Below are 23461 nucleotides of genomic sequence, written 5' to 3' on the forward strand. Positions count from 1 at the left end.
AGTCCAGTTACAGATTAAGGAATGAGCCCATATTTGGCCATTCTGCCAGAATTTGAAAAATATTTTTTATTTATTTGTAAAGAAAGAGGAAATGAGAGAGAGAATGAGTGTGCCAGGGCTTCTTGCCACTGCAGCGAACTCCAGATTCATGCAACGCTTTGTGCACCTGGCTTTATATGGGCACTGAAGAATCGAACCCAGGCCATCTGGCTTTGCAAGCAAGCACCTTTAACCACGGAGCCATATCCCAAGCCTTCGGCCTGATTTTAAAGTTACACTTAGTCCTGAGAGAAGGGAGGTAACCAGGACCATCCTGTATGACTCAGAGTACCTTGTAATCTCAGCTCTTTCTTGGTCTTCAGGTTTCTATTTCCTCATCTTGCAAGTACCTAATTTCCTCCCAGATCTAGAATTCTGTGAACTTTCATGAACTAATGTAACAGAAACCAGAAGACAAGATAGGAATCTTGATTCTGAGGATTTTTTTTCCCTCTCTCTCTCTCCTCATATGCAAATACCATTCCTCAAGTGAAGCAGATTGTCACAGCAAATATGTTGAGCCTTGACTGTAATGAGGCTCATTTGTCAGTGTCTGGGCCCTGTAACTTTGTAAAAGTTAAACAGGGACATACATATTTCAAAAATGCACTTCTGAACCTAAGAAAATGCCTGAGCTTCCTGTTGCAAAACGTGATCCCTTTGAGTTGCTTGACAAAATAAGAGAGAAGCTGATGAGAACATGGGTGTTTGGTTTAACACAGCCCTTTTGAATCTGCACATTCCCCTTTCATGCATAGCTTAGCAGTAATTTTAATATGAAAAGGCGCTGGACACATTTACCTTGCAGCCTTTCAGATCCTGGAAGAGATGAACCTGCAGAAGTGATTTTTTTTTTTGTTTGGTGAGTTTGGGGAGTCCATTCAATACCTGGTGTTTTCTTTTGACTTTGTTATGCCTTCTGCTGGGTAAATGTCATGGCAGTGCATTGAGTGATGCTTAATTCTTTTCCTTCCAAAAGGGAGAGAGACAAGCTTCTCATAATAAATCAGTTTGTGTTGACTGTTTCAAGAAAAGAAGAAGAAGAGAAAAAAAAAAAAACCCTCTAATCAGAGTTCATATTTTCCCAGGACACTTAATTAGTAAGTGTCCTACATTTATTCTATTTGAATAATACCTGTGAACACCCCCCCCACACACACACACAGAGGCTATATATGCATATACGATTGTTCTTAAACTCCAAATATGAGTTAAGGAGTTGTAGGAAAAAGCAAGCAACGACCACTTTCTTTTTCCTGATATGTCTTTTTTTTTTTCATTTTGGGGTTTTTTTCTTATGTGTATGTGTGTGATTTGTGTATGCATGTTTACATATGTGGAATGCACATGTCTGTGAGTGTATGTGAGGGTCGGAGGCTAACATTGGGTGTTCCTCCATCACACTACACCTTATTTTTTGAGACAGGGTCTCTAACTAAACCCAGAGATCACTAACTCAGCTCATCTAGCAAAGCTAGCTTGTTTTAATGGGGTGCGGGTTGCAGTGCTGGGGGTCCTCTGCCTGTCTTCTCCCAAACACTGGCCTTATAAATGCATGCATGGTGGTTATGTGGCTTCTGGGGATCTGAACTTGTATGTTCACAGACTAAGCCGTCTCCAACCCTGTATGTTCTCTTTTAAAGGTTGTGTGAAGGTCAGATTCCCTTATTAAAATATGAAAGATAAAAATGACTTAAGAATTTTTCACGGTACCTACTGGGAATCTCATCAGAATTGAAAGCCTATATGTTTATAAACTACACCCCAAGGAGTGGCATAAGGTCACCTTGTTAGCCACTAACCACTCCTCTTACATCCTCTGGTTTTTTTTTTTATTTACACTTTGTTTCAAAAACAAAAAATTACATACCAAAACTGACTGCGGAAGAAATATGCTTATTTCTATAATTTCACTACCCCAAAGGATTAGCATAAGACATCAGAGTCAATAATGATCTGGTCTTTATTTGCAGATTTTGTTTTCATGGGGAACGCTTTAGGGTATCACATTTTCAAATTCTAATTCAAATGAATTAAATTTGGAAGAGGATTGGCTATTCCTGAAGAAATGAATAGAAATTCTGCCACTGTTACCAGCAGCTGTGTGTGGTACCAGCTGGGCCCTGGAAATTGACCGCCTCATATTACTGTCCAAGCTAAGCCGACTCTAGAGTTTCACTCGGTAGCCAAGGCTAGCCTCAAGCCCCTGGCAATCCCTCTGCCTCATACCGAACTCTTTGTATAGGAACATTTTCATGAAAAATGCACCTTCCATCACTTTCCTATAGCTAGTTTGTTTTTCAATTGTTATTTTTATTTGGCAGGAGGGGGCATGCATGCCATGGCACTTGTATAGAAGTCAGAGAACAGCCTTCTTTGAGAGAGGGCCTCCCATGCACGTCCCAAGTGCAAAGGAGCATCAGGGTAGCTCTAAATCTCCAATTCTTCTGGCTTCACCTCCCATTGTTGTAGGCATGTTACGATCACAGATGTATGTGTCACTTTGCAAGCAAGCACCTTGAATCTCTGAGTCATTCCTCTAGCCCACAGCTTTTTTTCTAAAGTTTTTTGTTTATTTTTATTTATTTGAAAGTGACGGACAGAGAGAGAGAAAGAGGCAGATAGAGAGAGACAGAATGGGCATGCCAGGGCCTCTGGCCACTGCAAATGAACTCCAGACACGTGTGCTCCCTTGTGCATCTGGCTAACGTGGGTCCTGGAGAATCGAGCCTCGAACCGGAGTCCTTAGGCTTCACAGGCAAGCACTTAACCACTAAGCCATCTCTCCAGCTTTTTAAAAAATGAAATTTAACCTTCTGTTCATAGCAAGTTTTCTAAAGAAAGAAGACGAAGTAGAGAAAGTGCTGTAGCCATTCAGCACTTGTTTACACATATTTCTGTATATGTTCCAAAGTGATTTATCATGTTAATTAGTTCTTTCTATATATCATGAAGTTAGCCTCCTGCTTTTTCTGTTATGGTAATGTGTTTATAAGCTGGTACTGTTGGAGCTATTTCAAAGTACCAACATACGCATTACGTATGAAAAACAATGCAATAGATACCAAAATGATTTCATCCATTTTTAAAACTTGACTAGTCCAAAGACATCATTTAATGAGCTATTGATTGTTTTTAATGAAATACACAGGTCTAAGCAGATATAATTGATACCCAGGTCTCTTTTGAGAGATAAACCAAGGCCAGCTTCCATGCCCGACTAGAGGCTTTGTCTTGTCTCAGAGCTCAGCCTAGGTTTAAAAAGACATTCAGAGATCTTGTCTTTGCTTTTTTCTTCCCTTTTAAAAATACTGTAATGGAGAGAGAATGATGGGTCAATGAGTGATGGATGTTATACATACGATCTCTGCCTGCCAGATAGTAAAAATAGGAAATGTAAATTTTTACAAGGAGAATTTGCAAGGCAGGTTATTTATCTCTCAAATAATTCAGTGTACTATTTGCTATACCCATGCCTCCCCTCTTCCCTGCTGGGGAAGGTTTGCCTTTTCTTATTCCCAGTAGCCTCTGTTTCTACGTCGTTCTCATTGGCTCTTAGTAGGAAGGGGCACGTTTCTGCTCCTGTGTTTCCGAGCCCGCTCCCTTGTCCTTCATGATTGTCCACACCTCACGGGCTGCTGCTCCTCAGTCATGCACTATTTCCTTGCCCCATATTCATGGACTCAGACAACTGCTACCAGTTGTTACTTCCCCTGGCACCCTTCCTTTGGAAAGTCCATCTTGGAAAGGATTTCAGTTATCTAACGTCATCCTGTGGATCCTTCTCATGTTATCACGCCTTCTAGACTCAGCAGAATGCTTATCACCATTCGCAATGGCCACTCCTGCACACGTGTGCTTAAAGAAGCTGGATGGAGGACTCCATCATTATGTGGAGCTACCACCTTTGGTGACCAGGCATTCCTGGTGCATATGCCATTCTCACCCACACCTTCATACGTGAGATTACTTTTCATTTTTAATGAGCAAAAATGGTCTGAAGACGGTTTTCAAAGTCTGAGAGAATTGAGTGGGCCTTGTAATAAACATTCATTTCCTCCTATGTAGAACTTTCTATACCATGTCATGAAATAATATGTGCGACAGAGGAAGACACGTAATGTGTGACCTCACTCACCTGTGGATTATAAAGAAGTTGATGTCATAAAAGCTGAGAGCACAATACTCAATTCCAGTGGCTGGGAAAGGTGGAGATAGAAGAGAAAGGGGAAGTTTGATCAATGGGTATTAAATGATACTTCTGTAGAAGTAGAAAGTTCTAGAGTCTCCTAACACAGCAGAATGAGTCTAAGTAATAATAAGGTGCTATGCATTTTTTTTTTTGGTGCTATGCATTTTAAAGTCTTAAAGAAAGGTCTTTGAAAGTTTTCACCATGAACAAGTGACAAATTTTTGAGGGACTAGATATATGTAAGCTGGTTTAATTACTATAAAATATATGCACACATCATATTATCACATGATACTTCAAAAAGATGGACAGTTTTTGTCTACTAGCTAAAAATTAATTATAATAATATGGGGATTAATGAGAAAGAAGAGTATAAGCAGGAAGGAAAGGGGGATGAGAATTCTAGGGAATAAGTACTTGTATGAAAATATAAAAAATGGACAATATTTTTGAAAGGTAAACCAAATTAATTATATTTTTAAAAATAATAAGTTTGAGGGCTGGAGAGATGGCTTGGCGGTTAAGCGCTTGCCTGTGAAGCCTAAGGACCCCGGTTCGAGGCTCGATTCCCCAGGACCCACGTTAGCCAGATGCACAAGGGGGCGCACGCGTCTGGAGTTCGTTTGCAGTGGCTGGAGGCCCTGGTGCTCCGATTCTCTGTCTCTTTCTCTCTATCTGCCTCTTTCTCTCTCTGTCTGTCACTCTCAAATAAAATAAACAAAAAAAATTTTTTAAATGTGAAAGTGGGGCTGGAGAGATGGGTTAATGGTTAAGGCACTTGCCTACAAAACCAAAGGACCCAAGTTCAAAGCCAGATGCACAAAGTAGTGCGTGTATCTGGAGTTTGTTTGCAGTTGCAGAAGGCCCTTGCCCGCTGGCTTGCTTGATTTCTTCTCCCTCTTCCTCCTCTTCCTCCTCCTGTCTGCTTCTTTCTCTCTGCCTTTCAAATAAATAAATAAATGAAAAATTTAAAAACCATCTAAGAGTGGGGCGATAGCTGGCTAATGTCTGCTGTAGATTTCTCAAGTAGAAGACATGCAACTACCACCATTAAGTTCCCAAAAACATTGTCAAGGGACACATTAGAGAACAGGATGTACCTAAGTTGAATGGTCAAGGAACTCTAGACAGTATCTAAGATGTACCCTGTCTTTGCTATGGGCCAAGTTCACCTCTCACCTTTTCCTTTGGATGAGCCCCGGAGCTCTTGTCCCTGCCCACTTTTAGGCCATTGCAGTCCCCCTCCACCCTGCCATGGCAAGGACAGGCCCAGCATCTTCTCTCATCCGACCTGTCCTCACCAGCACCGAAACACACAGCGACACACAAGGCCTTACCGCACAGCTGCTCAGTGCTTGCCTCCCACTAAGAGTGCGTTTTCAGCCTCTGCATGCTCTGTTGGGTGAGTCTGTCACAGCAAAAACTATGGCTAGGAGATGCCTATGGGTGACAACCAACCACATTCACTTCCCCAGGACCCACGTAAAGCCGGATGCACAAGGTGGAGAATGCGTCGGGTGTTTGTTTACAGTGACTAGAGGCCCTGGCGGCCCATTCTCTCTCTCTCTCTCTCTCTCTCTCTCTCTCTCTCTCTCTCTCTCTTTCTCAAATAATAAATTTTTAAAAAATTAATTGTTTGCTTGTGAGCTTCCTGACCTGAGTTTGGTCCTCCTCAGTGCCCATGTAAAGCCAGACACAAAGCACATCTGTCATCCCATTGAGCCTACAGCAATGGAAGACGGACCCAGGGGAATCCGGAAACTCACAAGCACCATTGGCAGGAGAGACTCTGTCTCAAAAGCAGGTGAAAGGAGAGGAGAAACATATGTGTACATCTGCAAATAAATAATAAAAATGGGAAACAAACTAAACAAATAAAATCTTTGGTAATATATTATGATAGTGATCTAATTGAAATGGGAATTGAACCATTTGATGGTGTTGTGAGAGTGGAACTAACCCTGTGTGAGAAGGTAATAAAGTTTAGGGTCAGAAGGTTCCAATCCTCCTTAGAGTCCTGAGAAGTGCTGTGTTCTGAGCCCCGTGTATCTTTATTCTGGCCTTCAATAATTTAAACTTGCTACTGTGAGCCTCAGTTTTCTCGGCTGTGAAATGGGAAACACTTTGCATCTGGAGACATAGGAATCAATCCACAGCTCCCTTCTCTTTGACCAGAGGCCCTGTGTGGCTAAGATCACACTGTAGATGACTGGCTGGAAGTGGCTGTAAGAGAGAGCGGGTTTCTGTGGGGTTGCATGGGGACAGGGCTTCCATTCTGAATGAAAGCCAGGAAAACAATGCACCTGGGTCAACTATTGTCCTGCTTCCCCCCACCCCAGCCCCCACCGGAGCCCATCTGACAACAGACAGGCTATCTTTTTCCCAGCACAAACATTTAGGTAGGTTACTATCCATACAGGTTAACTGAGTGGCCTGGTCAAGTTACCCACTTCTTCAGACTTTCTGTAGGCACTGTCAGCATTCGGTCTGACTTCAGGATTCCCCAGACTACCCTAATTCTCAAGCCCTGAATAAGGTACTCATCTTAGCAATGCTAAGAGGGCTGAGATTGTTTGCCCAAGCACAAGCAAAATGTAGGTGTCCAGGAGTATGATGTGTCTAATTTACCATGCAATGGGGCTGCGTGTGCCCCATTTGTGATGCACGGATACTGTGTCCTACATGGCCCTGGGCCATCAAAGTGCTGCACCTTTCACAATCTGAAGGTGCTTGTCAAGATCTAACTAAGTACCCTCTGTGGTCTTTTGTGACTTCAAGCTGCGTCCAACTTGGCGGAGCTCCAATATTCCTCCTTCGCCCACCAGTGACCATTCATTATATCCAGTGAGAGTCCATCTATTCCTTTGGTAGTTGACCTGCAGCATCTCAACTGTGGATGCAAATGTTAACTCTCTTGGCCGATGTCACAACAGGAACGATGAAATCTAAACTGTCACCTCTCTGTCCCCAAAGCCCCTGGTGGAATAGTCAGGTTTCCGGATAGAGGCTGGCCAAGTGGAACACCCATTGACTGCAATCCTTTCCCAGCACACACACACACACACACACACACACACACACACACACACACACACAGGGAGATGGGAAATGGAGCACCAAAGCTGTGTGCGTTTGTGTCTTCCAGGAGAGAAACCCTACAAGTGCACGTGGGAAGGCTGCACCTGGAAGTTTGCCCGTTCGGATGAACTGACGAGGCATTACCGCAAACACACGGGAGTTAAGCCATTCAAGTGCGCGGACTGTGACCGCAGCTTCTCCAGGTCAGACCACCTGGCGCTGCACCGCCGGAGGCACATGCTGGTGTGAGGAACGCTCCCGTCCAGCCGGGCGGGGCGTCAGAGCTGGATCTCTTAAGTGGCACCCAACTCAGCGGGGCTGAGTCCTTTCCACAGTGTTAACGCCAAGGACGCCGTGGGATGGCCATCCCACCGTGTGTCTGAAACCAGATCAGGAACAAGAAGGACCCCTTCTTCTCCTTTCGGCCTGAAGGTAACCCCCATCATGACCCAAGAGTCGCCCGTGATCACGCAGGCCTGGGAGCTCGGCGCCACTCCTCCGTGCTGAAGAGACAGACATTGTATTCCGTGCTGTGTCCTCTGCCGTTGAAAAGATGTTTGTAGCTTGTACATTTCCTGAGCTGTCAGACATTTTGCTACCAATCCCTTAAAGGTCATCTGTACCGCAAAATGATGGCTAGAGCAAGACCTTTTACATCTGGATGAGTCTCCCCATCACACACACACACACACACACACACACACACACACACACATCACACACACAGAGATACACACCCTATCTTACAAAACTTTCAGTTCCCAAGAAAGCTAGAAAACCCATGCACCTTGTTACCAGCAAGCAGTAGGAAGGAAGAGGCTGTTGGAGAGGTCCTGTTACCTGGAAAGAAAGCAGCCCCCACGGGAGAGAGAGCAGCTCTAGATAGCACTCAGGACTTGTCTTCACGCCAATGCCCTGAAGGAAACCAACATCAACTTTTTCATTTGTGTGTCCTTGCTTGTTTTTGTTGTGTTTATTTTTGTTGTTGTTGTGGTTCATCTGTTTGAGCAGGGGGCAGTGCCATTTCAATCAAGTCTAGCCCTGGTCTCTGCCCTGGCATGGACTGGCAGAAGCGTCCTGTAGTTGAATAGGAAGAGCCTGTCTTAAACAAAAAAAAAACAAAAACAAAAGCAAAAAAACCTACTGCCCCACTTCACATCGCAGTGCGCTGTTACCAGGATCATCTCTTCCTGCCCCTAGTATTTGATTACCAGGAATTAGGGGTAGGAAAAAAAAAAAGGAAACCTTTCTTAGACACACTGGCACCAAGGTAAGAGGTGGGGCTGCCCAGGCAAAGTCAGTGAACATGAAAAAAAAAAAAAAAAAATCACACAAAGCCGAGATGGAAATAATGCACCTCTTGAGGAGAAAAGCAATAACAAATAAAAGGACTTTCCTACAATAACTTCACTGGGGACTCACATTACCAATTTTCATACTTACTAAAGGGATTGTAAAAAAACACCCCGGCATTCTCGATGTCTTGGTTCCATTTACAGCACTGAGGTAATCGCTCTGCTGTTTTGTGGTCCCGCTTAGTTGAGTACCGCAAGTCAAAAATTTCCCTCTTCTCGTCTGAAAACAGTTATTTGGTGATTAGAAAGGCAAGGTGGGGTGGGGGGAGCGCAGGCAGGAATTAAGTGCTTGCCGCATGGGCCATTTCTCTCCTTAGACTTGACTTGGTGGGAAGGGAGTGTCCTGGTAGAAAGCTTGTCATGGTGCTAGTTTTCTGACTTGGAGAGCCAAGGCTCACGGCTCTCCTGTCGGGTAGGCTCTTCTTTACACATCTTGCTTTCTAAATTGTCCTGGGACCCAGTGATCCTGCCTTTTTACCTGCAGGATCAGTGAGCCTACTCGCCCTGGGAGGAGAGTGAGCGCAAAGTGAAGGCCCGTCGCCCCCCCCCCACCCCCAATTAAGAGCCTTTTGCAACTAGCAAAAGTGTACGTACGTACGGGAAACAAAGCAATACGCCACCGACAAGCATTCTTTCAGAAAAATTACCATCTTTTTGTCCCCACGAAAAGCTGGGAGTTTACCAGCTTTATTTGGCAAAGGGGCTTGGTGAGAATTTGTTGTCATTATCGTTGTTTGTTGTTGTTGTTGTTAGGATTTTTTTTTTTTTTGATAGCTGAGATATAAAAGGTCTCCAGCAAAGACCTTCGCAATATATTTTAATCACAAGCACTTGATTTGGAGAATTGCACAAGCGAACCTCATAATATTCCTAGCTCACTGACAGAGGTCTGCATATTCTGAAACAGTTTCTGGTGACAGAATTAGTCCTTGTAGGAGCATCTTGTAATTCAGATAATCTTATTCTGGCAGAGCGGAATTATGAACCTTGCAATAAGGTGTGATTTCTGTTGGATAGCTTTCAAACGAAAGCTGGGTACACATTCAAAGTGGAGTTTGGTGACCCTTAGGTCAGATCCTGGCTTCAAAAGTATGTGCTCGATGCTTTCTGCCAGGCCTGAAAAGAATTCATCAGGCCATTTTCCTCTACCAAGGGCTTCAGGAGTGTCTGTGGCATCGCTTTACCCTCATGGTCCCTCTACCCACCAGCCAGTGGGTTCATTTTTACCAGTTGGAGTTTACACAACTCCTGCTTCCCATTGGTGGTGACCATTCAGAGCAGAAAAGGGCTTCCCGATGCATGCCAGCATTTGCTACTGGCCAGGGCAGAGAACACAGAGTAAGACGGGCACAGCCATGTTCCCCAGCACGGCAAGCCCGGTTGGCAGGGGGAAGGGGAGTGTGCATTTGGGTTAGTTCTGTCTACTATCATAAGAGCCACTTTTCTCCACTGAGTGATGTCTTGGGGTCGGAGTCATTGACACGTCAGGCAGGGGAAGCTTCCTGAGTGACAGCCTGATTTAAATTTAGCGGAGAATGAAATGAGTTGCACTTTCTTAACAACATAGGAAAGATTTGGGGAAGTGAGCTTTTTTTTTTTTTTTTTTTTTTTTTTTCCCTTACCACCTCCCACCCCCAGAGAGGAAAGCAGGCTAAGATGTTAAGTTAGCTGATAAAAGCTGTCAGCCTCACACCATCACCCCCTTTTACATAGCAATATTTTTTGGAAGGATCCAAGCACAAGAAAGGGAGCAAATTCCAGAAACTGAAACTTTTGGGGGTCTTGTCTGCAAACACAGCCAGTTCTCCCCACATGAGTCCCCCGTGTAAAAGAGATGGCTTGGGACAGAAAGTAGACTGTGTTTAGGCACAGAAAAGCTTCCTCTCAGTTCGTGCACACACCTAACTTTTTTTTTGAAAAGCACAGCGTATGACAAACTACAGGAAAATGACTTGTCAGTTGTTCTCCAACTGAAAGCACTCTGGTTTTAAATTTGCATCTAGGTATAGGTGCGTGGTGCGGAACTGTGTCACAAATCACACACAGACACACACACAGTTGTGACCTCTTGGAAGGGGCAGAAAGAACTGACTTGCTCTTTGCCATGTAGAGCCTGATTGCAAGGAAGTTGTGCTATTTGAAAGGCTGAATAGTGTCCCTTATATCGTGATCTTCAATTGTTGGGAGAGGGATTTACGCTTCCTCCTCAACTGCAGCCTCCCACCATCAAATGCTGTGGACTCTGCTTGGGAACCTGTCTTAAGTTTTATGATGGTATTTGGACTCAAGTCGCTGATGGTTTTACCACGATCATAGTGCTGCCTTTACAAGGCACCTAAGACATTCATTATCAACCAGTAGCAGGAGTAAAACAAGCACTTTTTAATTCACTTTAAATTTGAAACGGGAAACAGGAAGATGAATTGCCAGGTGGGGTGGAGTGGGAGGGTGTGGGGGAGGGGGAGGGGGGGCTGCAAAATGCTACAGTGTTTACAACTGCCAGTCATAGATCATTAGAAGAGCCATTTTCATGGTGGCTGGAATTTGGACTAGCTTATGCAAAGATGGTGTTCATTTTTCTATAACTTGTTTTAACTTCAAATTGCCATTTGTATTCTAAATGGAAATATAATTCTGCACTTTGAAATCAGTTAATTCGAATGATCCCATGTGTATGGGTAAAGATGCAGTATTCCTCATCTGTACTTTATTTATTATATGTACCAAAGCTGCAACGGAATAAGGTGAGGTGAGGCCTTCAATGGTATTAATACGCCTTTGTCATGCTGTTGTGACTGCTAGAAATGTAGCCGTGGTTGTTTGGAAGTTATGTTACCATTGGTAGTGAGATCTGTGGGACTGAAGCAGTATTACATATACCAGCATCCTTGCTACAGTCTTCAGAGGAAGGACTGAATGGGAGATAAGCGTGAGAAATCATCATAGGCCCAGGAAGCCTTAATCTTCACAGTTCCACTCTCAGATTTTTCCTTTGAATAATACCTACAAATTTATCAGGTAAATGTGCATCATTGACCAAATCTCTTCCTTTTTTTTTTTTTTTCTGAGACACGAGATATCATAAGAGTCTTTTTTTTTTTAATTTGATTTCTTTGTTTTAGTTTAGTTTAGAAAAGGGGTTTAGTGAGACATGTCTTCCATATTACATTTCTACTTATTCCCACACTGCCTTCCACTTTCCTGGACAGACACCCCCAATACATGAACCTGTGCACCACATCTGTGTATGCAGCAGCCGATGGGCTAATAAGTACAAACAAAGAACTTTTTTAAAAAAGAAAAGAATTTGTAATAACCCATGCTATCTAGAAATGTAAGTTATTACCTTATTAGGGAATCAGCTTATAATACTATATAACTTTGCCTGCATTTTATAGTTAAGAACTGTACATAAAAATTTCAAATGCTATATTTTCACAGTTTCATGATAGAATAATGTCTGTTTAGTGACCCATGTCCATTGGTATTTTAAATATGCTGAATACTGAGCAATTGCAATAGAAATCAGATTTTCATAAGAAAATAAAATAGAAGGATACTGCATCTTTCAAAAATAGAGTGAAGATATTTTACTGTATTCGTAACATATGTGATAGTGGAAAAAGTATTTTCAAACACACAAATTTTACAGGGGTTGTAAATAGTTTGATGAAGTATGTTGGGGGTAAAAGTTTCTAGTTTTCATCACAATAAAAAGAAAACACTCGTTCAGATATGCCTTGTGTATCTTGCACACATTAGCGACGTTGCCATGGAGTTCACCCATTTGTCAGAGTTTGGTCTCTGTCCTCTGTAAGAATGGAGTGGCCACCTGTCACAGTTTAGCCAGCGTGGGTTACAACCCAAATGAACTCATTTTAAGTTGCTACAGACAACTGATTCCAAACTTGTAATCTCTTTTCTTGAAAGGGGGAAAATAGGAATTTACTTGTGCTAAAGAAAGGAGTGGCCAGTAATTCTCTCTTTGTTAGCTTCTTCACTACAAAGTGATTCTTGAGGTATTTCAAAAAGTACAGGTGTTTATTCTTGCTTAAGTCCCAGAGGAATTGCTTTCATGTGTAAGTACATACTAACAGGATGTAGATAGGGCCACATATTAAAAAGAAATCTGTAACTGTAATAGGAGTAAGTGAATTCCCATTTTCAGAAATGAATTAAATGCTGAAAGTGCCTGTCACTAAACATGACCAATGAGATAACCCTATACTTTTACACAGCAATAACTCTTCATCAGACTGGGATTTTCTTGCAGTTTGAAAACACAGTAAACAGAGTAAGTATATATACACATTCAATTGAATCTGTTCACATACCCAACAGGGGGAAAAGGCTTTGGTGAGTGTTTAATATAAATATCTTATTTGCTAGTAATATTTCTTAATTTGGTTTTTCATAGAGAATTTAACAGTGCAAATATGAATATTAAGGTCATCTTCAGTGCATGCTATAGCACAAGACAATTACAATGTTCAGATTAAACACGACTATGATTGGCCCAAAACTTATAAAATAGTATATAGGGCTCAAAATGGTTTGCTCACTGAAAAACACCAATATATGTAGAACAAAACTCTGAAGGGTATTTGCTTCATTTAACGCTTTTAGATCCAATGCACGCATCATCTCTATGTTCTCCATTTTCTTTTTGCCTAATATTTTTCTGGCTACCATCAAAGAATCATTTCAAAATGAACATTGACAAATCATTTCTGCCCCCTACCCACCAACCCTACTGATACTTGCTAAGTCTTACCCTTTAGCCAGTTTTGCAGTTAGTCCCGAAAATCACCTGATGCACATACAGAAGTTCACAAGCTATTTCTGAAATCATTTTATGGCTACAAGCAGAGTCATGGGGAGAAACGAGCAATGACACTGTATGAAGAGACATGAACCCTGGAATTTCTCCAGCCCTGCCATCCATCCCACAGCACAAATTCACCCAAACAAGCTGTTGAGGCTATCAGCAAAATTATACTCTTTGAGAGCCAAACATTTGGTAAGAGCAATTTTAAAAGTATGACTAAATCAAGCCCCAGGCAGTTTAGACTACTGTGATGGACAGCATTCTCCAGACCCAGACCACAGGCCTGGAACACCATCTACTCTTTCTCCCACCTAGATCCAGAAAAGAAGAAGGGGAAAGAAAATTACCAAGAGAGGGCTGGGAAACCCAAACAGGTATCAGAGCAAAGCCTCTGCGTTTCCTGATTTCACTGAAGTAAGTCTTCTAACCTGGCTTCTTTGTACCTGCTGCCTGAACATCCTAAAATATCCTGGAAAGTCTGGCATTCAGCAAACCATGAAATAATAGCTGTTCTTCCTTCAACACTATCTGCCAAGGACTATACTAGGCACTTCTCTTTAAGACACAGAACCTTCCAGGCTGTATACCAGATTTCCATTTTATACATGGGAAGTTGTCCCACAAAGAGGATGGCTGAATGTCTCAGACACAGAACAAGTAAAGGGTCCGAGTGGGGATGCGGTACCACCTGACTCTACACCCCATGTCTTTTCCACTGTACCTGTACCACCAACCACCACATTCCCAGCTCTCTAGCTTGGTGGTATTATGAGCACAGTATCGGAGTAGTCCTCACTTTCCAAATAAAATGCCAAGGTGTGACCTAGCACGTGAGTACAGGAAATCAGGCCTCTCCTGGAGACTCCATATTGAAGGACCATCGTAGACAAATAGTGAACCACATGTCTCCATGGACTTCTTGCTTTCTTCCCCCATGTTTGCCCCGGTGCTCTAAGAGCCTCAAAATCCATCCCTGCTTAGTAGCATTTTAACCTCAGTTGATTTTGCTCACAAGCACATCGTTCTTCACATGACTAGTAGATGCCAGTTCCCCCAACATAGACCTGCTGGAGTCTGTGAAAGTGCTTTTCAAGCCCTTAACTCCATGGAGCTAGTTGTTAATATCAGAACCGGCTCTTGCAGGTATTTGCGGGGAGTTGATCCCAAGCATTCAGATGATCAATGCATAATTAATTCCTTTTCGGATTTCTCACTTAAAGCACTGCCTTGGAATGTTTTAAATAGTCTCATAAATAATCTGCCTATATGGTATTGTTAGTTTAATTGAGTTTTCTGTGAGAAGCTGCCCAACATCAGAGAAATGGAGTCCCTCCCGTTCTGTGTAAAACAAGGTTTCTGACAGTATTGATTCATGGGTGCACTAATGGACTTGGAAAACATTAAGAATGTCACTTCTCAGAGTGTTTCAATTTCTGAAAATGAATCTCCTGAATTATGGTCTTTCTCCCTGTTCATTGTCTGGGGGGAGAGATAAACCCCATATAAACAACTTTCCTTCTCATCCATGCTGAAAGCAAGTGTGCATGTATAAAACCTGCTGTAGACTGGGACTCTACACAGTAATTGGATTTCACCAGCAATAATTTCTCAAATGGCAAAGCCAGCCACTTTCAGTGGGTTGACAAGAGAGGAATAGTGAGAATCCTTGCATCAATACCTTTCCTTTCTGGATTTTGTCTCTAGAAGTTTGAAGTGTTTCAGACAATAGAGTTTGTCCTTTGTGTAAAGCAAGAAGAACCACTGGCTCCTGTTTGAGAATTACTTTCTCCAAAGCAGGTTAACAAGACCTTCACAGAGGTTCATTTTTGTTTAGAAAGGAGGGTGTATTAAAGGATCAATTTTAGGTCCAAATCTAGTAGGATATGTTTCCAAGCAATCAAAAAGTAAGACATTTTAGGGGCTTGTAGACATCTTCCCTTTCTGCTAATTTTATGCTCTCAAGATACAACATCACAGATTTTTTTATAGATAATACTTTTTGCCCCACTCATGTTTCTAGCTTTCCCATGGCAAAAAATTTGTGATTATATCTAGACCATAGGCTATATTTTGTTTTTCAGACTTTATTACATTGAATGGGTATTGTTGAACTGGGGCACTGGTGCCTATATACAAGGCTCTTTCCTATCAACTTGTCTGTCTACAATTTGTTGTGTTTGAAGATTCATTTTTAAAAACCACTGTGCCCCCCATGGGATGGTGGCTTATTGTTTTGTCCATGTCTGTGTGGAACATATTGCATCACATGGCCAACCAACTCTGTGGATGTGAGATAACTACTTAACAAAACCAGCTTGAAAACATTGTCTTATGTATTATGTCATTCTGCCTCATAATGTAATTATGTGTATCATGATCATTAAAAAAGAGAGAGAGAGAGAGAGAGAAACCAGCAGATTCATGTTTGTCCATAGAAGAATGTACTCAGACTTTTCTATGTTGTGAACGATGAGAACAGACCACCTTTAAGATACCCACCTGCCACTTAAAATGACTTAGTTATAATTAGAAGTAGTCTAGACATTGCTCCTGGTGTGTGGGGGGCAACTCAAACGTCATATTCTTTTGAATCTCCCAGTCACATCTGAAAAATACATGAAAATAAAGAAAACAATCATCTTTGGCCAAAACAAGCAGGCATCTCTTTTTCTTTTCCTTGACACTTAGCTCATTATACATGGTGATTGGATCACAAGATCTTTCTGTGTAAAAATACAAAAAACTCCTTTAAGTTTACAAAGCAGTTATTCTAGGCTCAATGCCTCTGGACAGCAAATTAAACAGATGGGCTGCTTCCGATTCACTTGATGTATGTAATTTTACAAAAGGCTCTTGGGTTTCTGACCCCAGAGAGCTCGAGTGGCCAGAGGAGATCCTACACATTAAAGGATGATGTCCCCCAATGATGCTGGCAAGCAAACATGATGAGTTCTTAAAGTTCTTCATTTGGTTTTTCTGTTCAGAGTTTTAATTGCAAATGAATTTATTTCTTCAGCTTAAAGATCTAATTTCCTAATAGTTTCCTCTGCATTTATATACTCTGTAGTGTTTAGGCAACTCCTGTTATGAGTTTATTAATATTATGTAAGTGTTGTTCTTGTATTTATGTATAGTGTATGTATTGTAAATATACTCAGAGCTTTTTTCTTTTTACTGTAAAATGGTGATTTTTTTTTTTTTTAGCCCTATGATAATGTAAAGGGAGACTCTCCTAATGAGATTCTCTCAGAGGGTGATTATTCCAGTCTATTCTCAGAGATTTTAATGAACAAGTGTTATCGTTTTAAATGGTGTCTCAGACATATTCTGTTGGTGCATTGCTTTTCTGTATTCAACTTTCCTATGAATTGAGCTGTGAACCGAAATAGAGTTTAAACCTTTAACTGTATGCATTTGTATAATTATCTGAATGAAGGCATGAAGGTTAAATAAAGCATTTTGTATGGAACAGAACTCCCTGATTATTACTAAAGCTGACTCAGTCATTTGGAAACCATGGTTATGAACCATTCTAATTAAACCTTTGTCATGAAAAGTTTTACCAACTTATAGAGTAAATTGAAATAGAATTAGATAGAGTATACTTTAAAAAAAAAACCAAGTTTTTATTTTGTAACAAATTTCACCTACAAAAGAATTCCTAATGATGTTTGAGTGGATATCAAACTTTAAAATGGTCCAGAAGGACCAACTAGTAGGACAGATGTATTTTGCAGAGCTAATAATTGAATCTTTGTGAATTATTATTTCTTCAGACTGTTTCGCTGAAGTGTAGACTGACCCATGCAGCGCATGCTGGGACTAGCTGATTTCTGTACTTTTTTTTAAAACAAAACTGGATTATTGAGGCTTTTATAAATAAGTTCATTAATGACTAGAATCATTAATTGATAAACTATGCCCTTAAAATCTTTATTACTGCATAGTAGAAAATCTAGAGAAATAAATTCTACAGAAAGAATGGTAGTAAAAGTTACTATACAGAATCATTAGCATCATATGTGTTCCCTTTATTCATTCAAAAAAAAATCTTGAATTAGAGTCTACACATCCTAATTTTACTGGCGAAAATTGAGTCTGTGAGTTGAGGAAGAATCTCCTGTCATCCCAGTGGGAAGATGAGGCTCTTTAGCTACTGAAAATTTATGACTGCAAAGAAATGGACAAAGGGTAGAAAGTGAAGAGTAGGAGATGTGGCCAAGATTAGTAACACTGATGATCAGGAAACATTCAACAGGTGCCTTCAATTATATACATACTTATATATACATGCCCATCAAAAGATCCTTCTTACTCAGCAAAGAAAAATCAGAGTCTGACAGATTTTGACTCACTTGACGACCACCTCAAATCCTTGCCCAAGAGAATACTGAGTTCTGAGACATTGTTCTGTTGCATGGAAAGAAACTACAGAGCCTGGGAGCGATGCCTCACACTTCCTCAGCATTGACCATCCCCTCCCCCCAGTTCTTTCACCTTGTGCAGATCTGGGTCGCTGGCATTTTGGGCCAAGCTCATCCCTATTTGAACACTTCTGAGACACCTTGGGAAAGTCTGTTCCTCTCTCAATGATAACCAGGTAGCTTCTTTTCCTGGTGTTTTCAACTCACTTAGGAAGGAGATGTCTCTGAAAATCTGATGCAGTGGACCACGCAGTCTAGTTTTACTGAATTATTTGTGAAGTTTTAGCTGCAGTATGTGTTGAAGTGCTCAATTAAGGCAGGAGCTAGTTCATCAGAGGAGTTTGTCCTCAGCAACTGCTATTGAGGCCCAGTGGTTTTGCTTGCAAGGCTAACCCTGCTCTATCTCTATCTAATTACTTCTTCTTGGATATGACCTGTCAATAAAATGGGAAATAAGACATTAGATTTATGTACCTTTTGCTTAATTTTCAGCCAGAGACAATTCTCTTCAGGCCACACAAGCAGCCAGACCGGCCCTCCAGCTTGGTTTATGTTCCCTCTAGAGGCTCCATCATACAATAGGCCATGAGACAAGTCTCATATAATGGACCACATGATGTTTTACTTTCCAAGTAATTTATTTGTTGTGATTTCCTCTAGCACATGATTCCTGGATACTTCAACAGCTGAGATTATACAGGTGCTAGACAATTCAGAAATTCCTCAGGCCTCACCTGTGCACTGGGTATTTGGCCATACCTAAGATTTCTAATCAAAATATTGCTGACTTCATTGTTTGTCATGCCCTCCAGTTTAATGACTAGGAAACAATAGCATGAAATAGTTAAAAGTATAGGATAGCAATGTGCTTTAGATTACAATATTTGGGGGATCTAGTAAAAAAAAAAAAAAGTACAATCCATGCTATAACAAAATCATTTAGTCCCCAATGATCACTAAAAGCTTTCATAGTATGTAGTTCATTGTTTCCCCACTAAAGTTACATGGCTGCCTTCAACACAATGAGCTGTTTGTCCTTTTTGTCCTGTGCTGTCTGGATTTAATATATTTCTCTCCCAGCAGTGTAATAAGTATAATTTACATCACTTCCTGTTTAGTCTAAAGTCACCAATGAACGCCTACACAGCGTACGCTTGGGTGATTGTGTATTTCTGAAATAAATTGCATTTGTCTTGTACAGGAACAACCTTTACATGCTTTTTAAAAATAGTTTCACCTGTGTGTATGTGTGTGTGTGTGTGTGTGTGTAAGAGAGAGAGAGAGAGAGAGAGAGAGAGGGAGACAGCAAAAGAGAGAGATTGAGAAGAAAAGGAGAGATTCAGTTTTACAAGACCATGATGACACCAGTAACATCAGACTTAAACATGTATACTAAACAAAGATAACTCAGAAAAGTTCCAGTATTGTTTAAGTAGGAATATAGGCACAGGGCCCTTGTCTCTTACTAGGGGTCTTGTTTACACACAAGCAGTACAACCTTGTCTTGAGAAAATGGCGAAATGCTAAAAGTATATGTCATGATCTACTTTGATTCTAGTTCCCTTAGAAAATTCTTGTCTGTCCCAGAGATGTAGGTTAGTTTAGCATATCAAGAGTAACATTGCCACTGCCCTAGATTCTCCTGTCTTCGTATGGTTGACCATAGACCCACCAATGCATGTCCTAGACGTAGCCCTGGAAAGTTAAACGTTATAGCTCATAAATGTTCCTGAGCCAACTCATGCCCAGGGCTCTGAAAGCTTGCGTTAGTGTGGCCTATGCTCTCCATCAATGAATTAGAGACACAGAACCTGGCTCACCTTTCTTTTTTATGTGTTTCTTTGCAAGGAGAGAGAGAGAGAATGAGAGAATGGGCCCTCTGAGGCCTCCTGCTACTGCAAACAAAATTTCCGATGCATGCTCCATGTTTTTTCTTCTTGCTTTACATGGGTACTAGAGAATCAAACCCAGTCTGTCAGGCTTTGCGAGTAAGTGCCTGTAATGACTGAGCCATCTCTCCAGCTCCCTCACCTCCCCTTTCATGGCCGATTTGGAGCTCATTTTTAGTAATATTTTCAGCATCAAACTGAGCAGGCATTTGAACACTTGTGTTGACACTTTGGCATCAGCATGATTTATTTCAAGTGAGTATGCAAACCAATTACATTTGATACGCATAAAACCTTGGAAAAATGGAAAAGTATATAGTCTGTTCTGTTCTCCAGCTCATAGTTACATCCATACTATAACTAGAATAGTGATTTCATATGAATAAAGAAAGTGGAAGAATGCATTGGAGGTGTTCTATGACAAGGTTATGCATTTTCTATGTAATGTGTGTGATGTGTATGTGCATGTTGGAAATATATGTGTGGGTGTGTATGCATGCACGTCCATATGAAGGCCACCGGTTGATGTAGGGTGACTTGCTGGATTACTCTGTACCTTATTATTGAGACAGGCTCTCTCACTTAAACCTAGAACTCACAGGTTCCGCTAATCCAGCTATCCATTTTACCCCAGGGATCCCATCTCTACCTCCCGTGAGCTAAGATTACAGGTGGGCCACTATGCCTGCCTGGCATTTCTGGAGGTGTTGGAGGTCCACATTCAGTTCCTCATGTTTGCAGGACATGGGCTTTACCATCTGAGCCATCCTCCGGCTCCAAGATACTGTCGTTATTGATACAGAGCATGGGCAAATTGTACCTAACAACATCCTTGAAGTTCTGAAATACGCTACATCCTATTTAGAGTGGAACAACTAACACATAATTCCTTCAATATAAACTATAAACACGTAGGCACCAGCAGAACTTACTAAAGCATGAGATAACTTGAAGGGTAGGACGATTTGTCCTGAAACTTAGGTATGCACTGAGTCTCTAGATCCCCAGACATGCCTAGTAGATGTAGATCCTCAGATCTTGCCTCCGTGTGTAGTGGAACATTAAAGCCCTCCCCAGGGATTCTGTGGGCATTGATAGCGGAGCAAAGACAAGAAAGGCAGGGGTGTTTGCATTCTCACAGCTCATCACTTCAAGGTCTGAAGTGTGTAGCTTCCAACCTCTTCTGAATTTGTGAGTACAAACAAACATACATTAAATATTCAGCTTGGAAAACGCACTTTTGTGACCTCTTAGTGGAAATTAAATGTACTTAGTGAGTGATGAGGTGCATTCTCAAAACCTGAATCAAGACTGGAATGAGATGGTATGGGATGGGATGGCAGCTGGTGAGTTTGGATTCAACAGGAAGATGAAGGCAGAGCACAAGGTATAAAGGAAAATGGGAAAATCTCTAGTGAACTGGTTTATCTCTTTTTCCACTGTCCAGTTTCTCCCAGGGAAAGCTCAGACATGCTTGCACCTGTTGCTAAGTCATTATTCCTTGGATATTTACATTCTGAGTCAAAATTGTGCCACACCGTCCATATTTTTTGACTATATATTATTCTAGAAGTTTCTTTTTTAAAAAAAAAATTTATTATTTGCAAGCAGAGAGAGAGAGAGAAAGAGAGAGAGAGCCAGAGAGAGGAGGAGAATGGGCATGCCAGAGCCTTGAGCCCCTGCAAACAACTTCCAGATGCCTGTACCACTTTGTGGATCTGGCTTTAGATGGTTGCTGGTACACTGAACCCTGGTCATTAGACTTTTCAGGTAAGTACCTTAACTGCTGAGCCATCTCTCCAGCCCAAGATGTTTCTTTCTCTTCCTTTCTTTTCAAATAAAAGGTGTTCCGATAAGATTAGCATTTGAGTAGGTAGATTTTGAAAAAAAAGTAAATTAGATTATTGTCCAGAATGTACGTGGGCTTCCTCAAATCAGTTGAAGGCCCAGATAGAACAAATACTGACCTATCTTAATCTGGGAGGTTTTTTTTTTGTTTGTTTGTTTGTTTGTTTTTCGAGGTAGGGTCTCACTCTGGTCGAGGCTGATCTGGAATTAACTCTGTCATCTCAGGGTGGCCTTGAACGCATGGCAATCCTGCTACTTCTGCCTCCCAAGTGCTGGGATTAAAGGCGTGCGCCACCACACCCGGCTAATCTGGGAGTTTTTTTGAGAAGACTGCTCGTGGACCTGAACATCAAGTCTTCCCACGTTTGCAGCCCAACACCTGTCTCTGTCAGATTCGGAACTTTAGAAGTGCCAACAAGCATGTAAGCCAATTCTCACTCTATTTAAAATATACACAGCATGTTGTTTTTGTTTTTCTGGAAATCCCTAAGTACAGCTCTTCTCCCAGTTTCCCAAGCTACTTTCCATCTTCCTGACTGCACAGTCATACTTCTTCCATGCATGGCGGATGAATATGTTTTGCCAAACAACCTCATGAAAATTCCAGCAGCATTTTGTAACGGAGATATCAAGGACAGCTTTGTGAAGGAGGTGAAACCTGCCTATGATGACAGCTTCGGTGAATGGCTCAGATCAGAAGTGTTCCCTGGAGATGCTCCCCCACACAAGGCACACACCAAATGGTATGGAGCCAATTTCCATATCTGGAAGAACCGATGTAGTATAGTCTCTCCATGGTTGATTTACCCAGCAGTTTCTCATCAACTTCCCTATATCCTGTCACCTCTTTCCCTTTTGGAAGCTTCTAGAATTATCAAGGCTTACATTTTTGTATTAACATGAAAATGCAAGAAAGGTACTTGGCTCCTATAAACTCTTCTAGAAGCAGAGACAGGGAGGGTCTTAGCAAACTCTTGCTGTTTCAGTGGTCCACATTTGTAAAGAAGCACATGCCTAAGCCAACCCATGCTAATGCAACACTAGGCTAAGATAGCTCCTTTGAGCCAGAGGTTGGGCTCCAGTCCTGAAATTCAAGTACTTCATAAGATGGGAGCAAAAGTGATATTCATTGTGAATTGGGAGATTTTTGTTTTTAATTTTTATTTTGAAAAACTGAACCAGCAGAAAGTTCAAAAGCAGAACAATGAGTATCCTCCAGCTATATTTACAGTGCACTGCATGAACCCCAAATTTAAATTCTCCAGTATAAATTGTTGACATCTTTAGAGTTCCCCCGAATTCATCATATCTGTCATCTCAGAGCAAGAATCCTTTCCCCTCACAGTTGTGAGACTGTTGCAATCATGTCACGGTTAGATGATCAGCTGGGCATCCAGACCAAAACAGAGCTCACACAGTTACTAGCCCAGGCTCCCTCTGTTTTCTTTGTTTGTTTGCCTTAGGGATGGGGATAGAGAGGTGTTGTATGATATCATTTCCCTCGTGATGATGACAATGATGATGAAAACCATCAAGCCATAAAGACATGTTGGAAGGATAACTGTGAAGAGTCCTGGCCATTTGTTGGGATGATGTGTCCCTCTGTTTAGATTTGTTGATTTTCCCATGGCTAAATTCAGTTTAACAGAGATACTAAATAGGTGACGTGACTTCCTTAGTATGTTGTGTCAGAGGGATGTGATACCAGTTTGCCCCTCATTAGTACTGTTGAGCCCCTGTTGCAGTCCGGGTCGCATTGCTGGTAGAAATCACCCAACCAAGAGAAGCTTCTGGGAAAAAGAGGTTTA

At 41.5% G+C, this 23461-nt stretch overlaps 1 protein-coding gene across 7 annotated transcripts in view; it reads left to right on the plus strand.

The window, feature by feature from the left end:
- Window positions 1-8457, plus strand: part of Klf12 (Kruppel like factor 12) — a 479766-nt gene extending 471309 nt beyond the window's left edge. For all 7 annotated transcript variants that reach the window (XM_045145262.1, XM_045145261.1, XM_045145263.1 and 4 more), the window contains one exon: window positions 7377-8457. In XM_045145262.1, coding sequence (XP_045001197.1) covers window positions 7377-7558 — 182 coding nt within the window. In that variant the 3' untranslated portion in view covers window positions 7559-8457. The remainder of the gene's footprint in view (window positions 1-7376) is intronic.
- The last annotated feature ends 15004 nt before the right edge of the window (window positions 8458-23461 follow it).

The sequence above is a fragment of the Jaculus jaculus genome, chromosome 3 (assembly GCF_020740685.1).
Source record: "Jaculus jaculus isolate mJacJac1 chromosome 3, mJacJac1.mat.Y.cur, whole genome shotgun sequence".
NCBI lineage: Eukaryota > Metazoa > Chordata > Mammalia > Rodentia > Dipodidae > Jaculus > Jaculus jaculus.